At 39.0% G+C, this 23,088-nt stretch overlaps 1 protein-coding gene across 3 annotated transcripts in view; it reads right to left on the bottom strand.

Moving 5' to 3' along the window:
• Positions 1-575: 575 nt before the first annotated feature.
• The window catches only part of PSEN1 (presenilin 1), a 73,367-nt gene continuing 50,854 nt past the window's right edge, over positions 576-23,088 (bottom strand). For all 3 annotated transcript variants that reach the window (XM_061180997.1, XM_061180995.1, XM_061180998.1), the window contains 5 exons: positions 22,836-22,934; positions 13,954-14,040; positions 10,827-11,000; positions 3,230-3,348; positions 576-1,836 (listed from right to left, as the gene is read on the bottom strand). In XM_061180997.1, the coding sequence (XP_061036980.1) occupies positions 1,681-1,836; positions 3,230-3,348; positions 10,827-11,000; positions 13,954-14,040; positions 22,836-22,934 (635 nt within the window). In that variant the 3' untranslated portion in view covers positions 576-1,680. The remainder of the gene's footprint in view (positions 1,837-3,229; positions 3,349-10,826; positions 11,001-13,953; positions 14,041-22,835; positions 22,935-23,088) is intronic.

Raw genomic sequence — 23,088 nt, 5'->3', positions numbered from 1 at the left:
GAAACAGAGGGAAAGCTGGCCTCTCTTCAGCCACAAGGAGAAACTAAGTTTCTCACAAATGCTTAGAGTCTGATCACCATGGCTGAGGGCTGTTCGTGGTAAAAGAGGGGGTGTGCCCCGGCAAAGCTTCATCCAGAGGTGCCGTGTGCCCGCAGGCGGCGGGCTCTGTTCATATGCATTGCACAGCTGAACTACACAGGGCCTGAACTCTGCAGCCCAATTCTCACAAACGTACATTGAAACGAAAGGTAACGCGGAAGAGAAAACACAAAACACCCATTGTGAGGTTCTTGAGGAATCACTTGGATCCCCTCCTTCCCAGGCCGTGAGCTCATCTTGTCCCATTGGCTGTTGGAGGCCCCTCCTCTCTCCTCTTGGCCGCTGGTTCTCCCCCTGACCCTTGGTTCTCCCACAGCTCACCAAGTGAAGTAACAGCTATCTCCAAGCTTTGTACTGATACAACCGACTCATAAACTTTATAAACCACCAGCTTTTGGCTATTGGTTCAAATTCTGACCTACTGTCAAGAGACAATGGGTTGTAGTTAAAAAGAAAAGACAAACCAGGACAGAAAGTACTTCACCAGCCATCTTACTCTTCTTTAATCCTACTGTCTTTGGGCACATTGCATTTGCTATTTAAGAAAGTATGACAGCAAGGCTGATAGCACTGACTCATGACACATTCTTTGCACCACACACAGAGCAAAATCCTAGAACAACTGGATCATCTGCTTCCACAACAGAGCTGTCTTATTCGCTGTATAGGAGAAGTGCTTGTGAGGGGAGTACCGGGAGAGAGACGGAAGGAGGGAGGGACCTGGGGGCAAGTGAACCTACAAGTATGCCTAAAAGTTACGAATTTGGTGGAAAATCCAGAATTTACCTAAGGGTAATAGGGAATCGTTGAGTTATAGTTCCACTCTTTCCAGAAATAAATGACTGCATTTGGAACCTGAGGTTAAGACTTTTAAGATAAAGCAACCTCAAATAAGTTCAGACTGGCCTTGGGAAGAAATGGCAGCCACAGATGGTAATGAGCTTCAGTGCTTGAGAACAAGAAGTGTCAAAATCAACCTACACCTCTGACTTGACTCAGGTGAAAAATAGTCTTATTTAAAAATGGTAAGTCTGCAGCAAAAAATCTGAAAGTTTGAGCCCCTTTCCATCTTTCCATTTTGCTCTGGTGCCTGCTCTCCTTACAGTATCTCCCGAAAAGGTTCAGAATTCAATACAGATTTATTAGGTTGACTTTCAACATGTAGTTTAAGATGAAGAGTCCTGTTTGGTTTAAACCATTTCATTTAACCTCTTGGTAATGGTAGTCCTGAGAGTCTGCAGCGTTGGTAAAATCCACCTGTGACCAAAGGTCCACCTGCTGGTGGGACCACAGCAACTTTCTGGCCCATCACTTTGCCTTGTTCTTGTCCCTCAAATCTGGCAGTTTCTGCACTGAGGGACTCAGTCCACCACAATGACATGTTCAAAACCATTTTCTGTAGACACCTCCTTCCAACGCCCAATAGTGCAGGTGGTCAGGAAGACTTGGAAGGAAGCTGCAAAAAGTCCAGCTGGGAATCTTGACTTTGTTAGATGTGGACACAGGAAAATCACCTTTGTCCTCCCCAGATTTTATTATAGTCAAAGGAGAAAAATCCATGAGATTCTAACTGCAAATATGCTAGATATAAAACTGATGGAATGCTAATTGGTCCATAAAGGGTTGCACAAGATAATCTGTGGCAAAGTAGAAAACAAGCCCAAAGGTGATAGAGATTGGAAGAGCTGGCAATGCTTTCTTGAAAATGGCAAGGAGCAATAATGTAAGGCACAAACCCTGTGGAGAAGAGGGGAAAAGACACAAACCCAGACATAATTATGCAAGTATTTTGTGCAAATCAACTCAATCACAAGTCTCAGTTTTAATTTAGTTAATTCAATACAATCCTTTGACGTTAACTTTTAGAACAAAATTTTTTCATTAAATCTGGAAACAACATTTATTTTCCTTTGCAAGAGAGATCATTATCCATACATTGTTGATATTTCATCCCTAATTCTAGGTAGGGAATAGAATCTGAAAATAAGTAAAATTATTTTTGAAAACAAATAAGAAATACTGAAATTTCTATCTAAACTATTGGGTTGGCTACTGTAGGTTTAGTTTGGCTAGCTAAAAACCCCAGAGGTGAAGAACATTCTTTATGCTGTCTGGGGGCAAAGAGGTGCTCATGGAATAAACCAATAAAAGTTTGTTTATAAAGTGTATACTGTTTTCTTATAAACACAGAGCAGCTATATAATACACCCCATTTTTTATCCTAGTTACTGAGATATTAACTATAAAGTCTGGAGGGTGAGCTGCATTTAAGGTTTATCCAAAGTAGGTAATTTTCTTCTTAAAAGCTTCAACACATCCAGAAAACTAACCTCAAAAAGAGAAATAAAATAAATGAAAATTCTAACTGGTCATATGATCAAGATAAATCACAAGTGTAATCATAAAATAAATGCATAAGTAAAGGCTCTCGTCTAACCTCTCATCCAACTTCACTCACATATATCAAAGATATCACATCTTTAGCAAAAATAGCAATAAGAACTATGAGTTATTTACTTAAATCATAGTCTTGAAAGCTTCAGGCTCACGTTGTAGCACTATAAGCAAAATCTATGTGCGATCGTGCACTGAGTTAGCTTTTCTTGCCTCATACTTACTGCCCAAAGGACACTGTATGCTGCAGGTCGTGGCCTTAAACACAATGCCACCACCAAACGCAGACTAAGTGAGGATCTGCTTACCCCTTTAAGACTGATCTAATTCCTTACATTATCTATGCTGCTGGGCTTGAAGCAATGGTTCCTACTCTGAGGTACTTACCAGAATTTCCTGGGGAACTTTAAAAAAAATACACAATTAAAACAAATTAAATATTCGGTTGGCCAAAAACTTTGTTTGGGTTTTCCATAACATCTTATGGAAAAGCCTGAATGAACTTTTTGGCCAACCCACTAATATCTCAGGGTAGAGACCCCCAGTTTTAAAAGTTTCCAGGTGATTTTAATGTGTGGCCAGGTAGACAATTACTCAGGTGAGGTCCAATTATTTGTGTTTTTTAAAAAGCTCCCCAGGTGATTGGAATACTCAGCCTAGGGGTTAAAAGGACCACCTTTTAATCAGAATTTTGAGATGAGGAGTTCTGACACGTTTTTAATCCGTGTATACTTACAATTAATATGGCTACAAAACAGGCTATGGTTGTGTTCCAGTCTCCACTGGCTGTTGCGGAAGCTTTACCAACCAGAACACTGTAGAAAATGAAATCTCCTAATCCAAGTTTTACTCCCCCTAAAAAAGAAAGATTATGAATATAAAGTTTGTCACTCTTAAAAAAAAGAAAGTTTGTCACTCTTTGCTATGACTTCACAATTCAAAACTGTCGCTGACCCCCACCCCCCATCCTATGCTGAATGAGAAGTCAGTAAATGATATCATACAAAATTAGGCTTTAGCTACATTTTCCCTTTCTTTTTTGGTTTTCTATAAAAGGAGGTTCAGATGTTATGTGGCTAACTCTGGCATCTTAACAGTAGATGCTGCTGTTATATAGCAAAAATAATAACAATAAATAAAAATTGTCATCTACTGAATGCCTAGTTTATAACTGCACTTGTTCTAATAAATCCTCACAAGAACCCCTATGAGATAGGTATCTTTTTTTTGAAAAACAGCTTTACTGAGGTATAATTTATTTCATAAAATGCACCCACTGTAAAATGTACAATTCAATGACTGAAAAAATTTAGAGTTGTGCAACCATCACCACAATCCACCATATTTCCATCACCTCAATTAAGATACCTTGTGTTCATTTACAGTTAATCTCCACTCCCCTCCCAGGCCTTAAGCAACCTCTGATCTGCTTTCTAACTCTATAAATCTGCCTTTTCTAGACACTGCACAGAAATGGACTCATACAATATGAAGTCTTTTGTGACTGGCTTCTTTCATTTAACATAATTTTTTTAAAATTTATTTATTTATTTATTTATGGCTGTGTTGGGTCTTCGTTTCTGTGCGAGGGCTTTCTCTAGTTGCGGCAAGTGGGGGTCACTCCTCATCGCGGTGCGCGGGCCTCTCACTATCACGGCCTCTCTTGTTGCGGAGCGCAGGCTCCAGACGCGTAGGCTCAGTAATTGTGGCTCACGGGCCCAGGTGCTCCGCGGCATGTGGGATCTTCCCAGACCAGGGCTTGAACCCGTGTCCCCTGCATTGGCAGGCGGATTCTCAACCACTGCGCCACCAGGGAAGCCCAATAATTTTTTAAAATTGAAGTATAGTTGACATACAATGTTGTGTTAGTTCCAGGTGTACAACAAAGTGATTCAGATATATATATATATATATATTTTTTCCAGATTCTTTTCCATTATAGGTTATTACAAGATATTGAAAATAGCTCCCTGTGCTATACAGTAGGTCCTTGTTGTTTAATCTATTTTAAATATAGTACTGTATATCTGTTAATCCCAAACTTCTAAATTATCCCCCCTGCCCCACACTTCCCCCTTTGGTAACCATAAGTTTGTTTTCTATGTCTGTGAGTCTATTTCTGTTTTGTATGTAAGTTCATTTGTATCATATTTTAGATTCCACGTATAAGTGATATCATATGATATTTGTCTTTCTCTGTCTGATTTACTTCACTCTGTATGATAATCTCTAGGTCCATCCATGTTGCTGCAAATGGCATTATTTCATTCTTTTATATGGCTGAGTAATATTCCATTGTGTATATATACCACATCTTCTTTATCCATTCTCCTGTCAATGGGCATTTAGATTGTTTCCATGTCTTGGCTATTGTAAATAGTGCTGCTATGAACACTGGGGTGCGTGTATCTTTTTGAATTAGAGTTTTCGTCTTTTCCAGATACATGCCCAGGAGTGAGGTTGCAGGATCCTATGGTAACTCTATTTTTAGTTTTTTAAGGAACCTCCATACTGTTCTCCATAGTGGCTGCACCAATTTACATTCCCACCAACAGTGTAGGAGGGTTCCCTTTTCTCCACACCCTCTCCAGCATTTATTATTTGTAGACTTTTTGATAATGGTCATTCTGACCGGTGCGAGGTGATACCTCATTGTAGTTTTGATTTGCATTTCTCTAATAATTAGTGATGTTGAGCATCTTTTCATGTGCCTGTTGGCCATCTGTATTAACATAATATTTTTGAGGTTTATCCATGATATTGCATGTGTCTGTAGTTTGTTGCTTTTCACTGGTGAATAGTTTTTCATTGTATGGATATACTATATTTTGTTTATCCATTTACCAGTTGATGGACATTTAGATTGTTTTCAGTTTTGGGCTATTATGAATAATGCTGCTACGAACATCAGTGCACACATCTTTGTGTGGGCAGACTGCTTTCAGTTCCATTGGGTAGATTCCTAGGAGTGGAACTGTTGGGTTATATGGAAAGTTTATGATTAGCCTTTTGAGAAACTGCCAAACTGTTTTCCATACTGGCTGTACCAGTACATTCCCACCAGCAGTGCACAATGGTTCCAGTTTCTTCAGTCCTCACCAGCACTTCACATTGCTGTCTTTTTGATAATAGCCATTCTGATTCATGATGTTGAGTATCTTTTCATGTGCTTATTAGCCATTATATCTCTCCTTTGGGGAAATATCTACCCAAAGTGTTACCCTATTTTTTACTTAGGTTATCTTCCTATTACTGAGTTGTAAGCATTCTCTGTATACCCTAATTATAAATCCTTTAACAGGATTTGCAATGATTTGCAAATATTTTCTCTCAGTCTGTGGCTCCTTTTCCTTTTCTTAATGGTATCTTTTTTTTTTTTTTTTTTTTTTATTGTGGTAAAATACACAGTTCAATGGCATTAAGTATGTTCATACTGTTGTGCTACCATCACCACCATCCATCCACGGAACTCTTTTCATCTTGCAAAACTGAACCTCTGTACCCATTAAACAGTAACTCCTCCTTCCTCTCTCCCTCCAGCCCCTGGAAACCACCATTCCACTCTCCATCTCTGAGTTTGACTACTCCAGGTATTTCATTTAAGTGGAATCATACAGTATTTGTCTTACTGTGACTGGCTTATTTCACTTAGCATAATGTCCTGGCTCATCCATGCTGCAGGATGTATTGGATTTTCCTTCCTTTTTAAAGCTGAATAATATCCCATTGTATGTATACACCACATTTTGTCTATCCATTCATCAGCCAGTGGACACTTAGGTTGCTTCCATCTCATGGCTACTGTGAACAGTGCTATGAACACGGGTATATAAATACCTCTTCTCTCTCTCTCTCTTTTTTTTTCTTTTGGCCTCTCTGTGTGGCTTATGGGATCTTAGTTCCCCAACCAGGGATCAAACCGGTGCCCTCAGCAGTGAAAGCGCATTGTTCTAACCACTGAACTGCCAGGGACTTCCCTATATACTTCTTCTCTTAATGGTATCTTTTGAAGTGTGAAAGTTTTCAATTTTGACAAAGTCCAATCTATCAATTTTTTCTTCTACGTATCAGTGTTATATTAAGGAACTCTTTGCCCAACCCAACGTCATGAAGTTTTTCTCCTACGTTTTCTTCTAGAAGTTTTAGAGTTTTACCACTTACATTTCAGTTTATGACCAATTTGGGGTTAATTCTAGATTGTGTGCATGATGGATAGGGTGAGACAGGGGTTTCCATTCATTCTTTTGCATGTGGATATCCAATTGTCCCAGCACCATTTGTTGAAAAGATTATATCCTTTTGCCATTGAATTATTTTAGCACCTTTGTAAAAAATCATTGATCATAAATATAAGGGTTTACTTCTGGACTCTCAGTTCTATTCCTTTGATTTATATGTCTGTCCTTGATTACTATGGCTTTAGAGTAAGTTTTGAAATCAGATAGTTTAAGTCCACCAACTTTTTTCTTCTCTTTCAAAATTGTTTTGGGTATTCTAAGTTCTTTACACTTCCAAAAAATTTTAGGATCAGCTTGTAGAAATTGACAAGCTGATCCTAAAACATACACAGAAATGCAAAGGCCCTAGGTTTTCTGTTGTCAAACATTATTTTTAACTTTTCAAGTTCTTTTCAAAATGATAAACAAAACTATGTATTTAAAAATATGCTTTGGACTTCCCTCCTGGCTCAGTGGTTAAGAATCCGCCTGCCAATGCAGGGGACACGAGTTCGACCCCTGATCTGGGAAGATCCCACATGCCGCGGAGCAACCAAGCCCGTGCGCCACAACTACTGAGCCTGCGCTCTAGAGCCTGCGAGCCACAACTACTGAGCCTGCATGTCACAACTACTGAAGCCTGCAAGCCTAGAGCCTGTGCTCTGCAACAAGAGAAGCCACCGCAATGAGAAGCCCGCACACTGCAACGAAGAGTAACCCTGGCTCACCACAACTATAGGAAGCCCACGTGCATCAACGAAGACCCAACACAGCCAAAAATAAATAGATACATTTATTAAAAAAAAAAAGTTCCACAATAAACATGTACTGTTTTAAAAAATATATAAATAAATAAATAAATAAATAAATAAAAATATGCTTTGACTTGGGGCTCAACAGTAACCCATTAAGCTTTACTACTGGCTTTTGCCTTTCTGGTTGTTATGTAACTATTCCCAACTTAAGTGTGATCCTGATCTTAAAGTTCTGTTGCCTGAGTTACAGAAACTACTTCTGGAAGATAGGTGTTGAGGGCCTTGAGAAGCAGAGTCTGCAGGAGAAAGGGGCAGAGTTCTGATTAATAAGATCTTACTGAGAGGGACTTCCCTGGTGGCGCAGTGGTTAAGAATCCGCCTGCCAATGCAGGGGTCACGGGTTCGATCCCTGGTCCAGGAAGATGGCACATGCCACAGAGCAACTAAGCCCATGCACCACAACTACTGAGCCCACGTGCCACAGCTACTGAAGCCCGTGTGCCTAGAGCCCATGCTCCGCAACAAGAGAAGCCACCGCAATGAGAAGCCTGTGCACCCCTGCTCGCTGCAACTAGAGAAAGCCCGCGCACAGCAACGAAGACCCAACACAGCCAAAAATAAATAAATAAATAAATAAATAAATAAATTTATTAAAAAAAAAAACAAACCATTGCATTGTCCACTTTAAATGGGGGGGAATGAGAGGGATTGTAGAGGTGATGTTAAGGAGTATGGGGTTTCTTTATGGGGTATTGAAAATGTTCTAAAAGCAATTGTGGTGATGGTTGAACAATTCTGTGAATATACTAATGTCACCACTTTAAATGGGTGAATTGTATAGTATGTGAATTATGTCTCAACAGAGGTATCAAAAAATAAAAATAATGTACCAAATCAAGCTTAAAATTATAGCCTCACATGTTTTTCATTTAAAGGCTTATGTTTGTTTAAATAATAACATTATAGCAAATGCTATAGTTATACTTTACAGAATTCATTTTAATGGAGAGAGAAATATAGATATATTTTATTATCAAAATTAAAAGAGTCAGGAAACAAAGAAGTAACCATCAATTTTTTTTCTTTAGGCACTTACAGAAGCAACAAGTTATATTCCATAACCAGAAGAGACTGGATGAATCAGTATATAAAACCTAAGAAAAATCATGTTGCTCGGGAATATGTTTTCTTTAAACAGCTTCTTTGATTTATTCAGTAAAGATATGCCATGGCCAAACAACTAAAATCACAGCAATGGAAACTGCTTAAGTTAGACAAAGTATTATCAGTATTCCACTGCCAAGTGCTAATGCTGAGATTGGATGCTAGTTGTTTTACTGCTGTCTAGGTCTCCTACTGTTTTGTTTTGTTTTGGCCAACTCTGAAAAATCATTTTAAGTAATGATGGAGTTCCTTTAGTATTAAAAGGGGCATTTGCAGGTCTACCAAACACAAGACATGGTAAAAATAATAAATGATGGTGAATATTTACTTTAATTGTAAGATTTCGCTACAGGACATCTAGCAGAATATATGCCTAGCTTAAATGTAACTATAACATAATAAAATAATGAATATTTCCTACTATCTTTTTAATAAACAGAAACATATAAAAAACTTCCTGAAATTTATTATTTTGTGTTTTAACTACTAAAACCTCTTCCTCCACTTGAAGAAAATAAGAAAATCCATCTCCCACTCTTCCCTTGAGGTTATAGAAAAAGAAGCTCTATGAGTTAAATTTCTACTCCTGGAAACAACAGGTTAATTTCACTACTCTGATAAATTTTAAATCTATCAGTAGTACACTGAGGCCTGCTATTGGCATGATGTTTGGAAGAAGTGTATTTTGAAATTCACTAGAAGACCAACTGTACATTGAATAAACATGTTTTACATTTCTAATTAAAAACTCTCAGTGTTCAGCTTTCTGATTAATTTTTGATTTTTAAAAGGTTGTTCTGGAAGACACATGTGCCTTTACATATCAAATTCTATTGTAAACTGAGACTTTTCTGTAAGTAACAAGTCTGGTTTAACACATTAATGCAATCAGATATGGTTATGTGTGTTCTGGATGCTAAGATAAGGAAAGAATATCAATTATTAGTTTATATTGGTCCCAGATAAAGAAAATATTAATCTGAAGTTGGAAGGGGCAATACTTGGGTTTTTCTTAAAAAAAATAAAAAATAAAAAAGTTAGAGATGAAGAGAAGGACACAAAGAGATGATCAGGAGAGAGAATCTTCAAGTAGGAAAGGCAGTCGTGAAAGAATCACACTGCAGCTATGCTTAACAGCTATATTTCTGCTTTCTTTTGGCTCTATGCATCTTTGAGAAAAGAGGAAAGGAACAGAAGAGGCAACCTAATTACAGTGATAACTTTGAAGGCAGAGAAAATATCAGCAAACGCAAGCTCAAGGCTGGCCATAAGAGGAGGCAACTGTGTCTGGTTTCCCAGAGTGTGAAAGCTGCAGGCTGCAGCTGGCTCTAAAATCTGGAAAACTCGCCCAGCACCAAAGTCATGGATCTGCCCAGGTTCTGACCCAGGTAAAAGACTAATGGTGAGTTGTAAGAAGTGTTCTGCTCAAGCTGAAGGATAATGTCAAGGTCACAATTAATAGTGATTAGAGAAGCTAAGGAATCTAGGTGTCCGTTTCTTTGAAACTACTTAATATTTTCGCTATAATATTTTAATCAAGCGTTTCACTTTTGTGAAAACGAAAAAACTGAGGGTAACTTAGTTGGGAAATGTGCTAATCTCTTCTTATTCAGTAAATCACCTCTCTAACTAAGACTAAGTAAAGAGATGATTGAGCCCTAACCAGGGGGCTCTGCTGGCTAATATCCTAAGAAGCCCCAAGTGCTGACCTGAATCCCAGTGACAGCACACCTTAGACACTGAACAAACTCTTACATTTCTGCAGAGAACCTAAATCCCTTTGATTTTCTTTAAAATTAATAAAATACAGTGCTTGCCGACAAAGGGCAGTAACAATGTAAAAGGGTGAAGCATTTAAATCCATAGGTCTCTGTGCAGCAAGAGTGAAATATATTAATGAAAATTTTGTAGACATGAAGTCTTATCAGAATAATATTAAAATTTTTTTTTTTACCTTATAAAATCAGTGCCAAAGATCAGGCTGTAAAGGGATAATTTCAAAAATCTGAGGTGCAGAATTTGGTCCATTAACAAATTTAACTATGAGAAAAGCACCAACTATTGTTATTTCCTACTAAAAGCTGCACTGCTGTTTAGAATTAGACTGTAACACTTTGATTCATTTTATTTTGGGAGAGTTTGATACTGCAGCACCTAAAGGAATCCATGAATTTCCAATGTAGAGAAAGGCACATACTTTCCTCTGGGTCATCACTGGCCAGGATGCTGCTGGAAAGATCCTGTACAGCAGATCGCGACTCAGCCGTAGAGTGATGAGGCCCCAGGCGACTGTTCCTCTGGGCTTCCCACTCTTCGCTGAAGCCACCATCATCACTCTCTGTCACAGGGTCTTGTGACGCACTTTCTGTGCCTTCAAGAAAAAGTGAACATCACAGTTGTAATATTTAGAAAAATCTCCTAATACCTTTAAGAAAATTACATGGAAACAGTAATTACCTGTCATTGTAACTAGGTGGGTTAGCTGGCTCTTAAACCACAAATCACGGGTTATTTCAGGCCTGTTGGTTGCTTCCCCAACAGCTAGTTCTCCCCTTTTTTCCTGATGGCAGAGTACTGATTTATTTGGGTTTCCACCTCCCACCCATGACTCCGGTGGTAAATCCAGTTCAGTCCAAGCTAAGTGTGGTCATCCTACAATTCCTCTTCCCAATGAAAGCTCTAAAGCTGTGGGGTTGGTACCAGCCAATGTGTGGTGAGACAAAGTCTGCTGGAAATTTGGGGAAAAATTTTCTCACTCTTTGAGAGAGACTTAAGGAGACACAAACAGCCCCTTTCTTCCCCTGGATGTTGTGTTATCTGGATATGATGCCTGGCACTGCAGTTGTCATCTTGTGACCATGAGGAGCAGAGGGCTGAGGACCAAGCTCATATCTCAGGAGAGCAGAGCAGGAAGACAGGAAGGAACTGGGGCCCCTGATAATCATCGAGTCATAAAGTTAGCCAGCCGTGCAAATGCCTACACCTCAGGACTTCTGGTCAGGTGAGAGAACATTTCTCTGATTTTTGCAGCTGGAGCTGCTGGCACTCACTAATTGATGGCACTCACCACTGGCTTTAGTGACTAAGTTATAAAAGTAGACCACTATTGGGGGCTGGGAGGAAGAGAAAGGAGGGAGTGAATTTTTTTATGGGCTAGTCATTTTGTTATAATGACTCGGTCTGACTGAAAATTGTGAGTATAACATGATTGTCTCAAGATCTTTCCATACATCAAAAGTAATTAAAATACATAAGTGAAGTTGATAATACTCTTTTTTCTCATTTATTTTTATAAAATTAATACATGTTCATATTTATTCATCTACCATGAATAAATGAAGCTTGCATACTTCAGGCCTCTCGCTTGCATGGACTTTTTTCTGAAAGGGGCTCTAGCAATTTTGTATTTTTGATTTGCATTGTTTTCTTAACCAGGTCTCCACAAAACCTGAATCTTCCCTGAGCTAGTTTATAAAATCATAAAAGTATATGATTTAGAAATAAAAACATCAGTCCCTGCTCTGCCCTATCCCTCCTCACTCCTGATCCTCACCCTACCTTCAACGCTTTCAGCTGTTTATTTTGGTATTTACCTCCATAATTAATTATAAATAGCACGCTCATAATGTTGTATCTTGATGTTTTTATCTTAGGTGCTCACTCGGGCAACCTCTGAGTTCTATTACTTTTTTCCTTTACAGACATCCCTCTTGGAATCCTACACCCTCTTGTTCCAAACTAACTTCTAGTTCCTGTAACACAGAGGTTTTCAACCGGGGGTAGCACCTCCCTTCCATAGGGTATTTGGAAATAACTAGGATGGGGAGTTTTTGGTTATTGCAAACCTCGAAGCTACCCTTGGCATTTAGTGGGTGAGGGGCCAGGAATGCTAAACAATGTGAGGGGAGTCAGCACAGTTAAGAACGCCCACCCGAAACACCAACCACACTCCCACTGAGGAGCTCTGCAGTTCATCCAGCTCCTCCTCACGTCAAGGCCCTTGCCCATGGTGCTTCCTCTTCTGGAAAGCTCTTCTTCCTCTCTTTGGCTGGCCATCTCCTGTTATCACTTCCTCAGGGAAGCCCTCCTGACTTTCCAGAATAAATGAAGTTCTTCCACTATAAACTTTCATAGCAACTTACACTTCTCCTTTGTAGTGCTTCTCACAAACTGAATGAATTATTTGTTCAACATGCGTGTCTCCCCAAATAGGCTATGAACTCCACAGGAATGGGACCTCTCGTTCAGAGCTATATCTGCAGTGCCTAACAAATACTAGCCACACAGTTAGGTGCTCAATCAACATTTGTCAAAAGAATAAAATCTTGATGTACCCAAAAGACACTCATACTCACATATATATACATATATACTCACAGACAACTAATCTTTCAATTTTCTTTAGCTTAACAAGGTTAACACAACAACCAGACCTGGAGCAACTGTTTCCTCTATTTCCCACTTCTCTACTAGGTCTACTGCTGGTCTAATGCCACCCTGCTTTGCTGCCTCGCTCACTGCCGAATGGGCCTAATATCTTTCGGTCCCAAATACGCAAATTCTAAGTTGAAAGCGTCCTCCTTGCAGTTACCCAAATGCTAAATCAGCAGTTTTCTTGGCTCTAGAAAACCTAAACTCTCCCTTTCCTGACAAACAGCAACTCAGTTAAGGCCCTTTTTTCTTCTCTGACCAACCTTTATTCCGCCTCTGTTTGTCAGCTTCCTCATAAGGTTAGTCCTTGTTTTTCTTAAAAAAAAAAAAAAAAGGTTTCCTTTCTTTTTGACTATTGATATCGTGCTGTTATTCCTCAACTTTTCTAATTATAACTCCTCCTAACTTGTGTTTGCCTTAACATCTTCTGTAGTACCCACAAGTGGGCCTTTCAATCTCCCACCCTAGGTCATCACTCTTACCCTCCTCCAGAAAGTCATGTTCACCTGGAATATTTTATCTTCTCAACATAAATATTATCACAACTCAAATCAAATTATATTTCAGTTACTCTGGCCTTTTCAGACAAGAGGTTCTCATTTTTACATGTTTGAAGAGAGTGTTTATTCTACCTTTTTAAAATCATAGCCTCAACTTGAACCTTTCCATACTGGAATTAATAGTGCTTAATGGTAGAAATTCTTAACCTAGGGTGCCTTGGCTGATTGTTGGGTTTGGAGCATGTGAACTCAAATATTTATCTGTGTTTGCTAGGTATTACCACAGCTTCCAGGAGATTCTCAAAAGAAAGTGGTTAAAAAATCATTGCTTCATAACTCATAAGATGACAATGACCGTGAAAACCAGGAAATTACCAAATAAAAGCCACCTACTTTGTGCATTATAATTGGAGTTTTTGGATACCTTCCTTTGGGCTTCTGGGTCTCCTTCTGCCATATCCACCAACCATACCATTGTTGCTGTTGAGAAAGACAAAAGTCTAGGTAAGGACTGGAAACACAGAAGGAAAGCTCACGAATACAGAGCAGGCTGTTATTTCTCCACACAAATCACCAATCTTCTTAATGTCACCATAAGAATCCCTAACGATCAGAAGCAAATGCATATTAAAAACTACTGGGACGGGGCTTCCCTGGTGGTGCAGTGCTTAAGAATCCACCTGCCAATGCAGGAGACACGGGTTCGAGCCCTGGTCCAGGAAGATCCCACATGCTGTGGAGCAACTAAGCCCGCGCACCACAGCTGCTGAAGCCTGCGCTCTACAGCCCACGAGCCACAGCTACTGAACCCGTGTGCCACAACTACTGAAGCCCGCGCGCCTAGAGCCCGTGCTCTGCAACAAGAGAAGCCACCGCAATGAGAAGCCTGTGCACTGCAACGAAGAGTAGCCCCCGCTCGCCACAACCAGAGAAAGCCCGCGCACAGCAACGAAGACCCAACGCAGCCATAAATAAATAAATATTTAAAAAAAAAAAAAAAAAGAGAAAACTACAGGGACTTCCCTGGTGGTGCAGTAGTTAGAATCTGCCTGCCAATGCAGGGAACACGGGTTCTAGCCCTGGTCCGCGAACCCACATGCCGCGGAGCAACTAAGCCTGTGCGCCACAAGTACTAAGCCTGTGCGCCACAAGTACTGAGCCTGCGCGCCTAGAGCCTTTGCTCCGCAACGAAAAGCCACCACAATGAGAAGTCCGCGCACCGCAACGAAGAGCAGCCCCCGCTCACCACAACTAGAGAAAGCTCGCGCGCAGCAGCGAAGACCCAATGCAGCCAAAAATAAATAAATTAACTTATTAAAAAAAATAAAAACCACAAAAGGTTCTCTTTGATTTTGGCAGATAAAAGAAAAAATTCTGAAACTGGACATTTACTGTAGCTTTCAAACTGCAGCTGCTATAATACAACTGTTCATTGTTATTTATAATCCCTGAAAAGTAACCAGAAGGAAAATTGTTCAGGCCAGCAAGATTGCACTGAAACAACAGCTCGGCTAGTTGAATATCCTAAAATAGTGTGAATTCACTGGTGAAAATTACTTATTGGAACTGAATTAGAGGACAAACTGGGGCTCACAAAGCATCAAATGAATTACTATAATTCGAAAGATGCAAGGCATATGCTCCCTTCATGCTATGTCTCACTTCTGGGATTTTCAATAATGCTAAACTGTGTTATATACAGGGAATAAGAAAAAAAAAAGTTAAAAGCAATAAACATAAATGGATAGTCAATTGCCTTTTCTATGTCCCCGCCACAAAAATACATATATATCAATATATCTATATAGCTCTAGATATACACACACATCTTGTCACATTTTAATTAAGAGGCAATGTGAATACTTTAAAATGGTGCTTCTCTTACATACTGCAGGTAGGATGAAACATGGTGGGGAATTTGGTAACATCTAACAAAACTACATGTACATTTACCCTCTGACCCAGCAATAACACTTTTGGAATTTATCCTGAAGATACACCAACAATAATACAAAAATACATACAAACATGTGCCATACAGGGTGACAGCAAAAACCAAGCCAGCAGCAACCTGAGTCCAATCTAGTAATGGTAAGCAATTTTAAACAAGATACTTGGCATTTTCTGTGTTTCTCTGGCATTTTGTCACTGATTTTACAATTATATCCATTTTCCTAATACTCTAAGGCTTCTTGAATAGCTTGTGAAAGAAATACATAATCAAAGAGGATAAAAATCCTGTAATAGCTGCACTTACTCATTCACCATAGCTTTGTAATTCAGAGGTCAGACAAGTTTCATTATATGATAACCCGACTAACTGATCAAAGTAAATATTAGCCAGGTTGGCGATTCACTGTAACTAAATCCAAACCCAATGAAGAGGAAATAGGGCAACCAACGGGGTTTACGAATTTCTGTAGTCTTCTTGGCAATGAAGGCAGCAGGTATTTATTTGATTTTCTTCCTTTATGCAAGTATAGAAAAATAAAGCTACAAACTCTTTTAACACTTAATATTAACCATGGAAATCAGGGGTCAGCAAACTTTTTCTGTAAAGTGCCGGATAGTAAATATTTGGGGCTTGTGGGTCAACATCTGGCCTCTGTCACATATTCTTCTTTGTTCTTTTCTTTTTCATTAACTCTTTAAACATGTAAAAACCATTCTTAGCTTTCAGGCCTATACAAAAACAGGCCACGGGCCAGATTTGGCTATGGGCAGTAGTTTGCTAACCCCTGATGTAAATTATCGTGAGCAGAATATATATTTGCTGAATGAATTAATATTACTAAAATAATATCTAAAAAACCCACTTTCCAATCTTTCAACTTAACACTAAACATCTTAGATCAATAGAAAAATATGCGAATTAAAAATTAACAATCTAAAAACTTCCCAAACTGATATGAAATCAGAGAAAAACTTTACATAATGGTCAACCTCAAGGAAATGTTACCTTTGTTTTCTGAAAAGCTACCAAAGAGTAGGTGTACATTCTTCCTGTCCAAACAAGGGATAGGGTAAACAAACAAAAATGCTCACGTTTCCTGAGGGTAAGACCCTTTTGCAAACTGAATACTCTTAACTGGGGAAGAGTATACAAATGCATCAAAGGATTGTATTTTTAAAGAACAAATAACTGAGAGGACTGACTTAAAACTTTTCATATTCATGTTTATATCCATTTCAGGGGGAAAGAACTGATTAATATTGCTGTTTTTTATATATTCTACTTGAAAAAAAACCTGTCAAACTCAATGATTTATGAAATGCTCACTAAAGAGTCAGTATTTCATGAGAACAGATACTTTCTTGAACCTATTTCATCTACACAGGAGGTAAAGGTTTATGCTTATATTTTCCCATATATGTGGAATTACTGCAAAAATATCTCAATATTGATTGTTATACAGACTTGAGTTTTTAAAAATATTATATACGAATGATTTTTTAAAAACAGTAAATCCTTTTTCTGAGTATAAAATTAACATACATGCTTAACGTTGTGGCAGACTGAAAGATCCCTTCTTCTTCACCCCTCCTGCACCCACACTCTTGCCATGGCCTCGCTGAGATTGGAATGCGGTTTTCCTCTTCCTGACCAGGGGCTCAGCTATGTGACTTGCTTCAACCAATGGCACATGGACAGAGATGACAGTGTGCTAATACTGAGCCTAGGCCTTAACAGGCCTGCTGCCCTCTTGTTTCTCCAGATACAAGAACATCTTCAGCTAACCCACTGGCCCAAGGAGGACAGGGAACACGTGGAGCAGAGGTACCACAGCCAAGTCTGATCAGCTGAGTCAACTGACCCACAGGTGCAGGAGTGATGGTGACTGATTATTATTTTTAAGGCATTAAGTTTTTGGGGTTTTTAAAATAAATTTATTTATTTATTTTTGGCTGCGTTGGGTCTTCTTTGCTGTGTGTGGGCTTTCTCTAGTTGCGGCGAGCGGGGGCTATTCTTTGTTGCGGAGCACGGGCTCCAGGCACGCGGGCTACAGCAGTTGTGGCGCATGGGCTTAGTTGTTGCATGGCATGTGGGATCTTCCTGGACCAGGGCTTGAACCTGTGTCCCCTGCATTGGCAGGCGGATTCTTAACCACTGTGCCACCAGGGAAGTCCCCTAAGGCATTACGTTTTGAGGTGGTTTGTTACACAGCATTATCGTGGTACTAACAATAGATACAATGGTAGAACAATGTAAATCCTAAAACTAAGAAAAAATTTAAAACTCACAATTCCTTCACTTTGACATCCACAATTAAAAAATATAGAGTACAACAGGGACTTCCCTGGTGGCACAGTGGTTAAGAATCCACCTGCCAATGCATGGGACACAGGTTCGAGCCCTGGTCTGGGAAGATCCCACATGCCCTAGGAGCAACTAAGCCCGTGCGCCACAACTACTGAGCCCGTGTGCCGCAACTACTGAGCCTGCGTACCACAACTACTGAAGTCCACGCGCCTAGAGCCCGTGCTCTGCAACAAGAGAAACCACCACAATGAGAAGCCCGCGCACCGCAACGAAGAGTAGCCCCCGCTCGCTGCAACTAGAGAAAGCCCATGTGCAGCAACAAAGACCCAACGCAGCCATAAATAAATAAATAAATAAATAAATTTATTAAAATTTTTTTTAAAAATTAAAAAAAATATAGAGTACAACATTAAAAATCTACAAGTAGAGAAAGATATAAGGAAAAATGTAAAAGTTGTCTCAGTCTCTAAATCGCACTTCCCAGAGGTAAACACTAGTAGTATATTATCAGTTTTTTGTTTTTTTCTATTGGCATATAGTTGCTTTACAATATTGTGTTAGTTTCTACTGTACAGTAAAGTGAATCAGCTATACGTATACATATATCCCTCTGTTTTGGATTTCCTTCTCATTTAGGTCACCACAGAGCACCGAGTAGAGTTCCCTATGCTATACAGTAGGTTCTCATTAGTTATCTATTTTATACATAGTATCAATAGTGTATATACGTCAATCCCAATCTCCCAATTCATCCCACCCCCACCGCTTCCCCCTTGGTATCCATAGTTTGTTCTCTACGTCTGTGTCTCTATTTCTGCTTTGCAAATAAGATCACCTATACCATTTTTCTAGATTCCACATATATGTGTTAATATACGATATTTGTTTTTCTCTTTCTGACTTACTTCACTCTGTATGACAGTCTCTTTGTAGAGACATGGATGGACCTCGAGACTATCAGTTTTGAAATGTGTCACTGGGATTTTATATATATACACACACATCCATACATATACAGCTCCTTTCCCCTACTCCTTCCACAGGATATTGAATGTATTGTTTTAAATCTTGCTTTTTGTATTTAATATATAATCTTTGACATTTACAAAAAACAATCAGAAATATATAGAGCTATTTCATTCTTTTAAATGGCTGCACAACTATCCATTGTATGAATGTACCGTAATTATTTGAAAGTGTCCCTTTTTGATGGACACTTAGGTTATTTCCATTTACTTCTTAATATAAGCACTGCTTCAGTGAACATCCTTCTATACTTTTACAAGTATATTCATTACTCTTAATTCCTAGCATTCACTATTAACATTTGGTGTAACATTCTGTATGCACAAATATAAAATATATGAATAGTAGATTTTCATTTCCAGGAATAACACAGAAGAAGCTCACACGCAAATGCTCATTAAGAGGAATATGTTGATGCTCAAAACCTCGTCTGTTCTCTTTGGCCAAAAACACCATAAACACATGATAATAAATTTATATGGGAAAAAAGTAAGAGAAAGATCCTTGCATTTCAGACACTGGGTGCTCTAAAGCTTTACCAGACTTCTCCAGCTACAAGCACAATCCCCACCTTCTCCACTTCCCACAAAGGACCTAACAGCAAGTTCACAAGAAAGACTGAGGTGAACTAACACGTGCTCCCAACTTGACCTCTCTCTACGTTCCACTGTCTTCTGCTTTTCTGTCTTTTCCTTCCTTCTGGGTCTTTCACTATTCTCATCTAATTCCTCTTACTGAACTCTTAGAGCTATTTCTACCTGCTTCGTTTATTACTTTGCTCCAGTAATTACTTCTTCTTGCTGGTCTCTTCAAAGCCTTTCTCCACTGGCTCCTTTCCCTCAACCTTCTCTCTCCTGGAACCATCTTTCCTCAAACGTGTTCTCTTCTCCAGTCACCACTGTTCTGCCTGTGAACTAGTAGGTGATACTTACCTCTCCTTCTTCATCACCCAGTCTCTGTTCACTGTATCACCTCCACTGCCAGTGTCAGCAAAACCCAGACAGACACACACAGACACACACACACAGATGCACACTTTCTGCCCTTTGGAATACTGCTTCTGGTCCTATCATTATACTGAAATTGCTCTCTTAAATGTCACTAAAGATGTCTAAAGCACCAAATTCTATATGGTTTACTTAGTCCTCATCATCCTTCACTTCTTTATAGCATCTGACGTTCTCTCCTTCTTGAAACTCTGCTTTTTCAATAACTCGACAGAAAAATAGGCCAAAAGTCCACAAGGATATATATCACACTGATAATACTGGTAAGTAACTGCTTGGTAAAGTATTAAGATTGGGGATGACAGTTATAATGAAATTTAACTTTATCTGTAATTCAAAAATTTTTTCAATGATAAAGTATTAATGTATTACTTGTATAATTAAAAATTAATTATAAAAATATGGAAAAATACAATACCAAGCCAGTCATAAAACAAGAAATTTAAATATGCAGCTAAAAAATACATTAAAAAGTCCAAATAATCATTAATAGTTATTAATTACTATTAACTAACAGTTATTAATTACTATTAACTAATAGTTATTAGTTGATTACTATTAACTAATAGTTATTAGTCAATAAGCCAAGATGAAAACTGAAACAAGATGTTTTTTGTCTATTAGTTTCCCATACACATATACAAACAAGTGATAATGAAGGTTTTAGGAAATTAGGACCTTCATACTACTGAAGGGAATATAAATTGGTATAGCCTTTTGAGGAGGCAATCTGGCAGTATCTATAAAAATTTAAAGGCACACGTCCTTTGACTTAGCAATTCCATTTCTATGAATGTATCTGTACAACAATATTCACAAATTCATAAATGTTCTCTGCAAGTACTGTTTGTAATGGGAAATGATCAATAAAGATACCCTTTATTTAATATCTATATAAGAGAAAACTATTCAGACATTTCATGTACTGATATGAAAAAACAGTCATGCTACTGCTAAGTGAAAAATGTTGGCTTTCCCAATTTTCTGATATTTTCTTATGTTCCCTTTACTATTCTCTCTTCATTTCTCACTCTCTAAACATAGTAGTTGACAAAGATCTACTTCTGGTGTCCTCTTCTCTTCTCCTTTGATTTGAATCACTCATCCACTCCCACAGCTGCAACTGTCACCTGCATGCTGATGTTCTTCAATTCTGCATCTCTATTATCAACCTTTTCCTTTGCACTGGTACTTCATTTCTAAACTCCTGCTGGAAATTTCTACCTGGATGGCTCACAGGTCCTGCCAAGAAAATTAGATATGGGCTACAGGCAACACTACACAGATTTCTCAAATAGGAAAAACCTCTCTTCTTTATCATCCTTCTTTTAAGCTTTAAACTTCTCTCACTCATCACTAAGAATGACTGAAACTACCTCCAAAAGCTCTCATCAAGGCCTTTCCCTTGACTGCCATTACCTATCCCATAATTCAGGGTCTCATTACTTTCCATCTAGATCATGGCAATATCTGCTTAGTTATGCTTCCTGTTCTCACTCCCTCCCATTCATCTTGCACAATGCTGCAAGCTTACAAAGGCACAGCTCTGATCACATTACTCTTTTGTTAAGAACCTTCTATGATTCCCAAGTGATCATGAATAGAATACAGAGATCTAAACCAGTCCCTCAAAGCTATCCTTGATCTTGCCCTAAGTGCCTTTCCAAACCCATCTCCTAGTACTCTCCCTATTTTGTATTCCATGTTCTAGTCAACTGGAACACTTGAAATTTGAAAAAGATGCCCCACACTTATGCCTCCAAGCCATTCTTTGTGACAAGCCCACTTTTTTTTTTTTTTTAATTTATTTGGCTGCATTGGGTCTTCGTTGCTGCGCGGGCTTCAGTAGTTGTGGTGCGCAGGCTCAGTAGTTGTGGCACATGGGCTTAGTTGCTCCGTGGCGTGTGGGATCTCCCCGGACCAGGGATCGAACCCGTGTCCCCTGCACTGGCAGGCGGATTCTTAACCACTGCGCCACCAGGGAAGTCCCCAAGCCCACTTTTGGAATTGACTCTTCCATCTGTGCTTGCTGAAATCCTACCCACACTTCGAAGGTTCAATCCAAATGCTGTCTCTTCCATGAAGCCTTTCCCTGATTCCCCATTTAGATTTTCCCTGTTTTGAGCTCTTTCTGCACTTTGCGTTCCTTCTGAATAAACTGATAACAGTCTGCCTCGAATGTTGTTTATATACTTGTCTTATCTCACTTCTAAATTGTAAGCAAGGGAATTCCCTGGCGGTCCAGTGGTTACGACTCTGAGTTTTCACTGCTGAGGGCTCGGGTTCGATTCCTGGTCGGGGAAATAAGATCTCACGTGCCGTGCAGCACGGCCAAAAAAAAAAAAAAAAAATGTAAGTAAATGCACTCTGAGGGAAAGCAAAGTATCTTAATCATCTTTTTTTTTTTTTAATTTAGTTTTTGGCCATGCCACGGCAGGTGGGATCTTAGTTCCCCGATCAGTCCCCCTGCACTGGAAGCATGGAGTCTTAACCACTGGACCGCCAGGGAAGTCCCTCTTAATCATCTTTATATCCTCCACAGTGCTCTGTGGGAGCAGATCGGGTCAATGATGAATAAATATTTACTGAATGATTAGGAAGAGTATGACTCTAAAACCAAAAAAAGGGCAAACACATTCTGAAGGAAAAGTACAATTCTTTCAACATGCTAGTGCAAGATCCACCTACAATATATGTATATAACGAGTACTCAGTAGTTCTTGATTAATAAGATTTTAAATGAGAATACTGGCTCCTCAGTCTCTAAATATTTCTCCTATCTCCACACACACTGAAAACTCTCTTGAACCAATGTCAGGCAGAAGATAATAATTTGCAAGGAAACAGATCTGCAGTAGTTCCATCAATGCTATGCATTTAAGGTGAGAAAAAGTACCATGATAATGACCATAATTACATGTGTTTGAATCTCTGTAAATTCTAAGCTGTTCACTAACTTAACATCATTCTGAAATACTTACAAGAGTAAATAAGAGCCGGAAAGAGAGTTTCATTTCTCTCCTGAGCTGTTTCAACCAGCATACGAAGTGGGCCTTTTGGACACAAAACAGCCACTAAATCTAGAAAAAGAAAAATAGAAAAGACATCTGAAAAATGTATTGGCTAAACTTGTAAATGGGTGTGTGAGGGAGGAATTAACCAGTTGAAAAGGTTTAATTTTTTTACACAGAAAGATGTTGAATGAATATGAAATAAACAGCAGGTAAGCTGATG

The sequence above is a fragment of the Eubalaena glacialis genome, chromosome 2, assembly GCF_028564815.1.
Source record: "Eubalaena glacialis isolate mEubGla1 chromosome 2, mEubGla1.1.hap2.+ XY, whole genome shotgun sequence".
NCBI classification, from domain to species: Eukaryota; Metazoa; Chordata; class Mammalia; order Artiodactyla; family Balaenidae; genus Eubalaena; species Eubalaena glacialis.
This window is presented reverse-complemented; position numbering and strand designations above follow the sequence as displayed.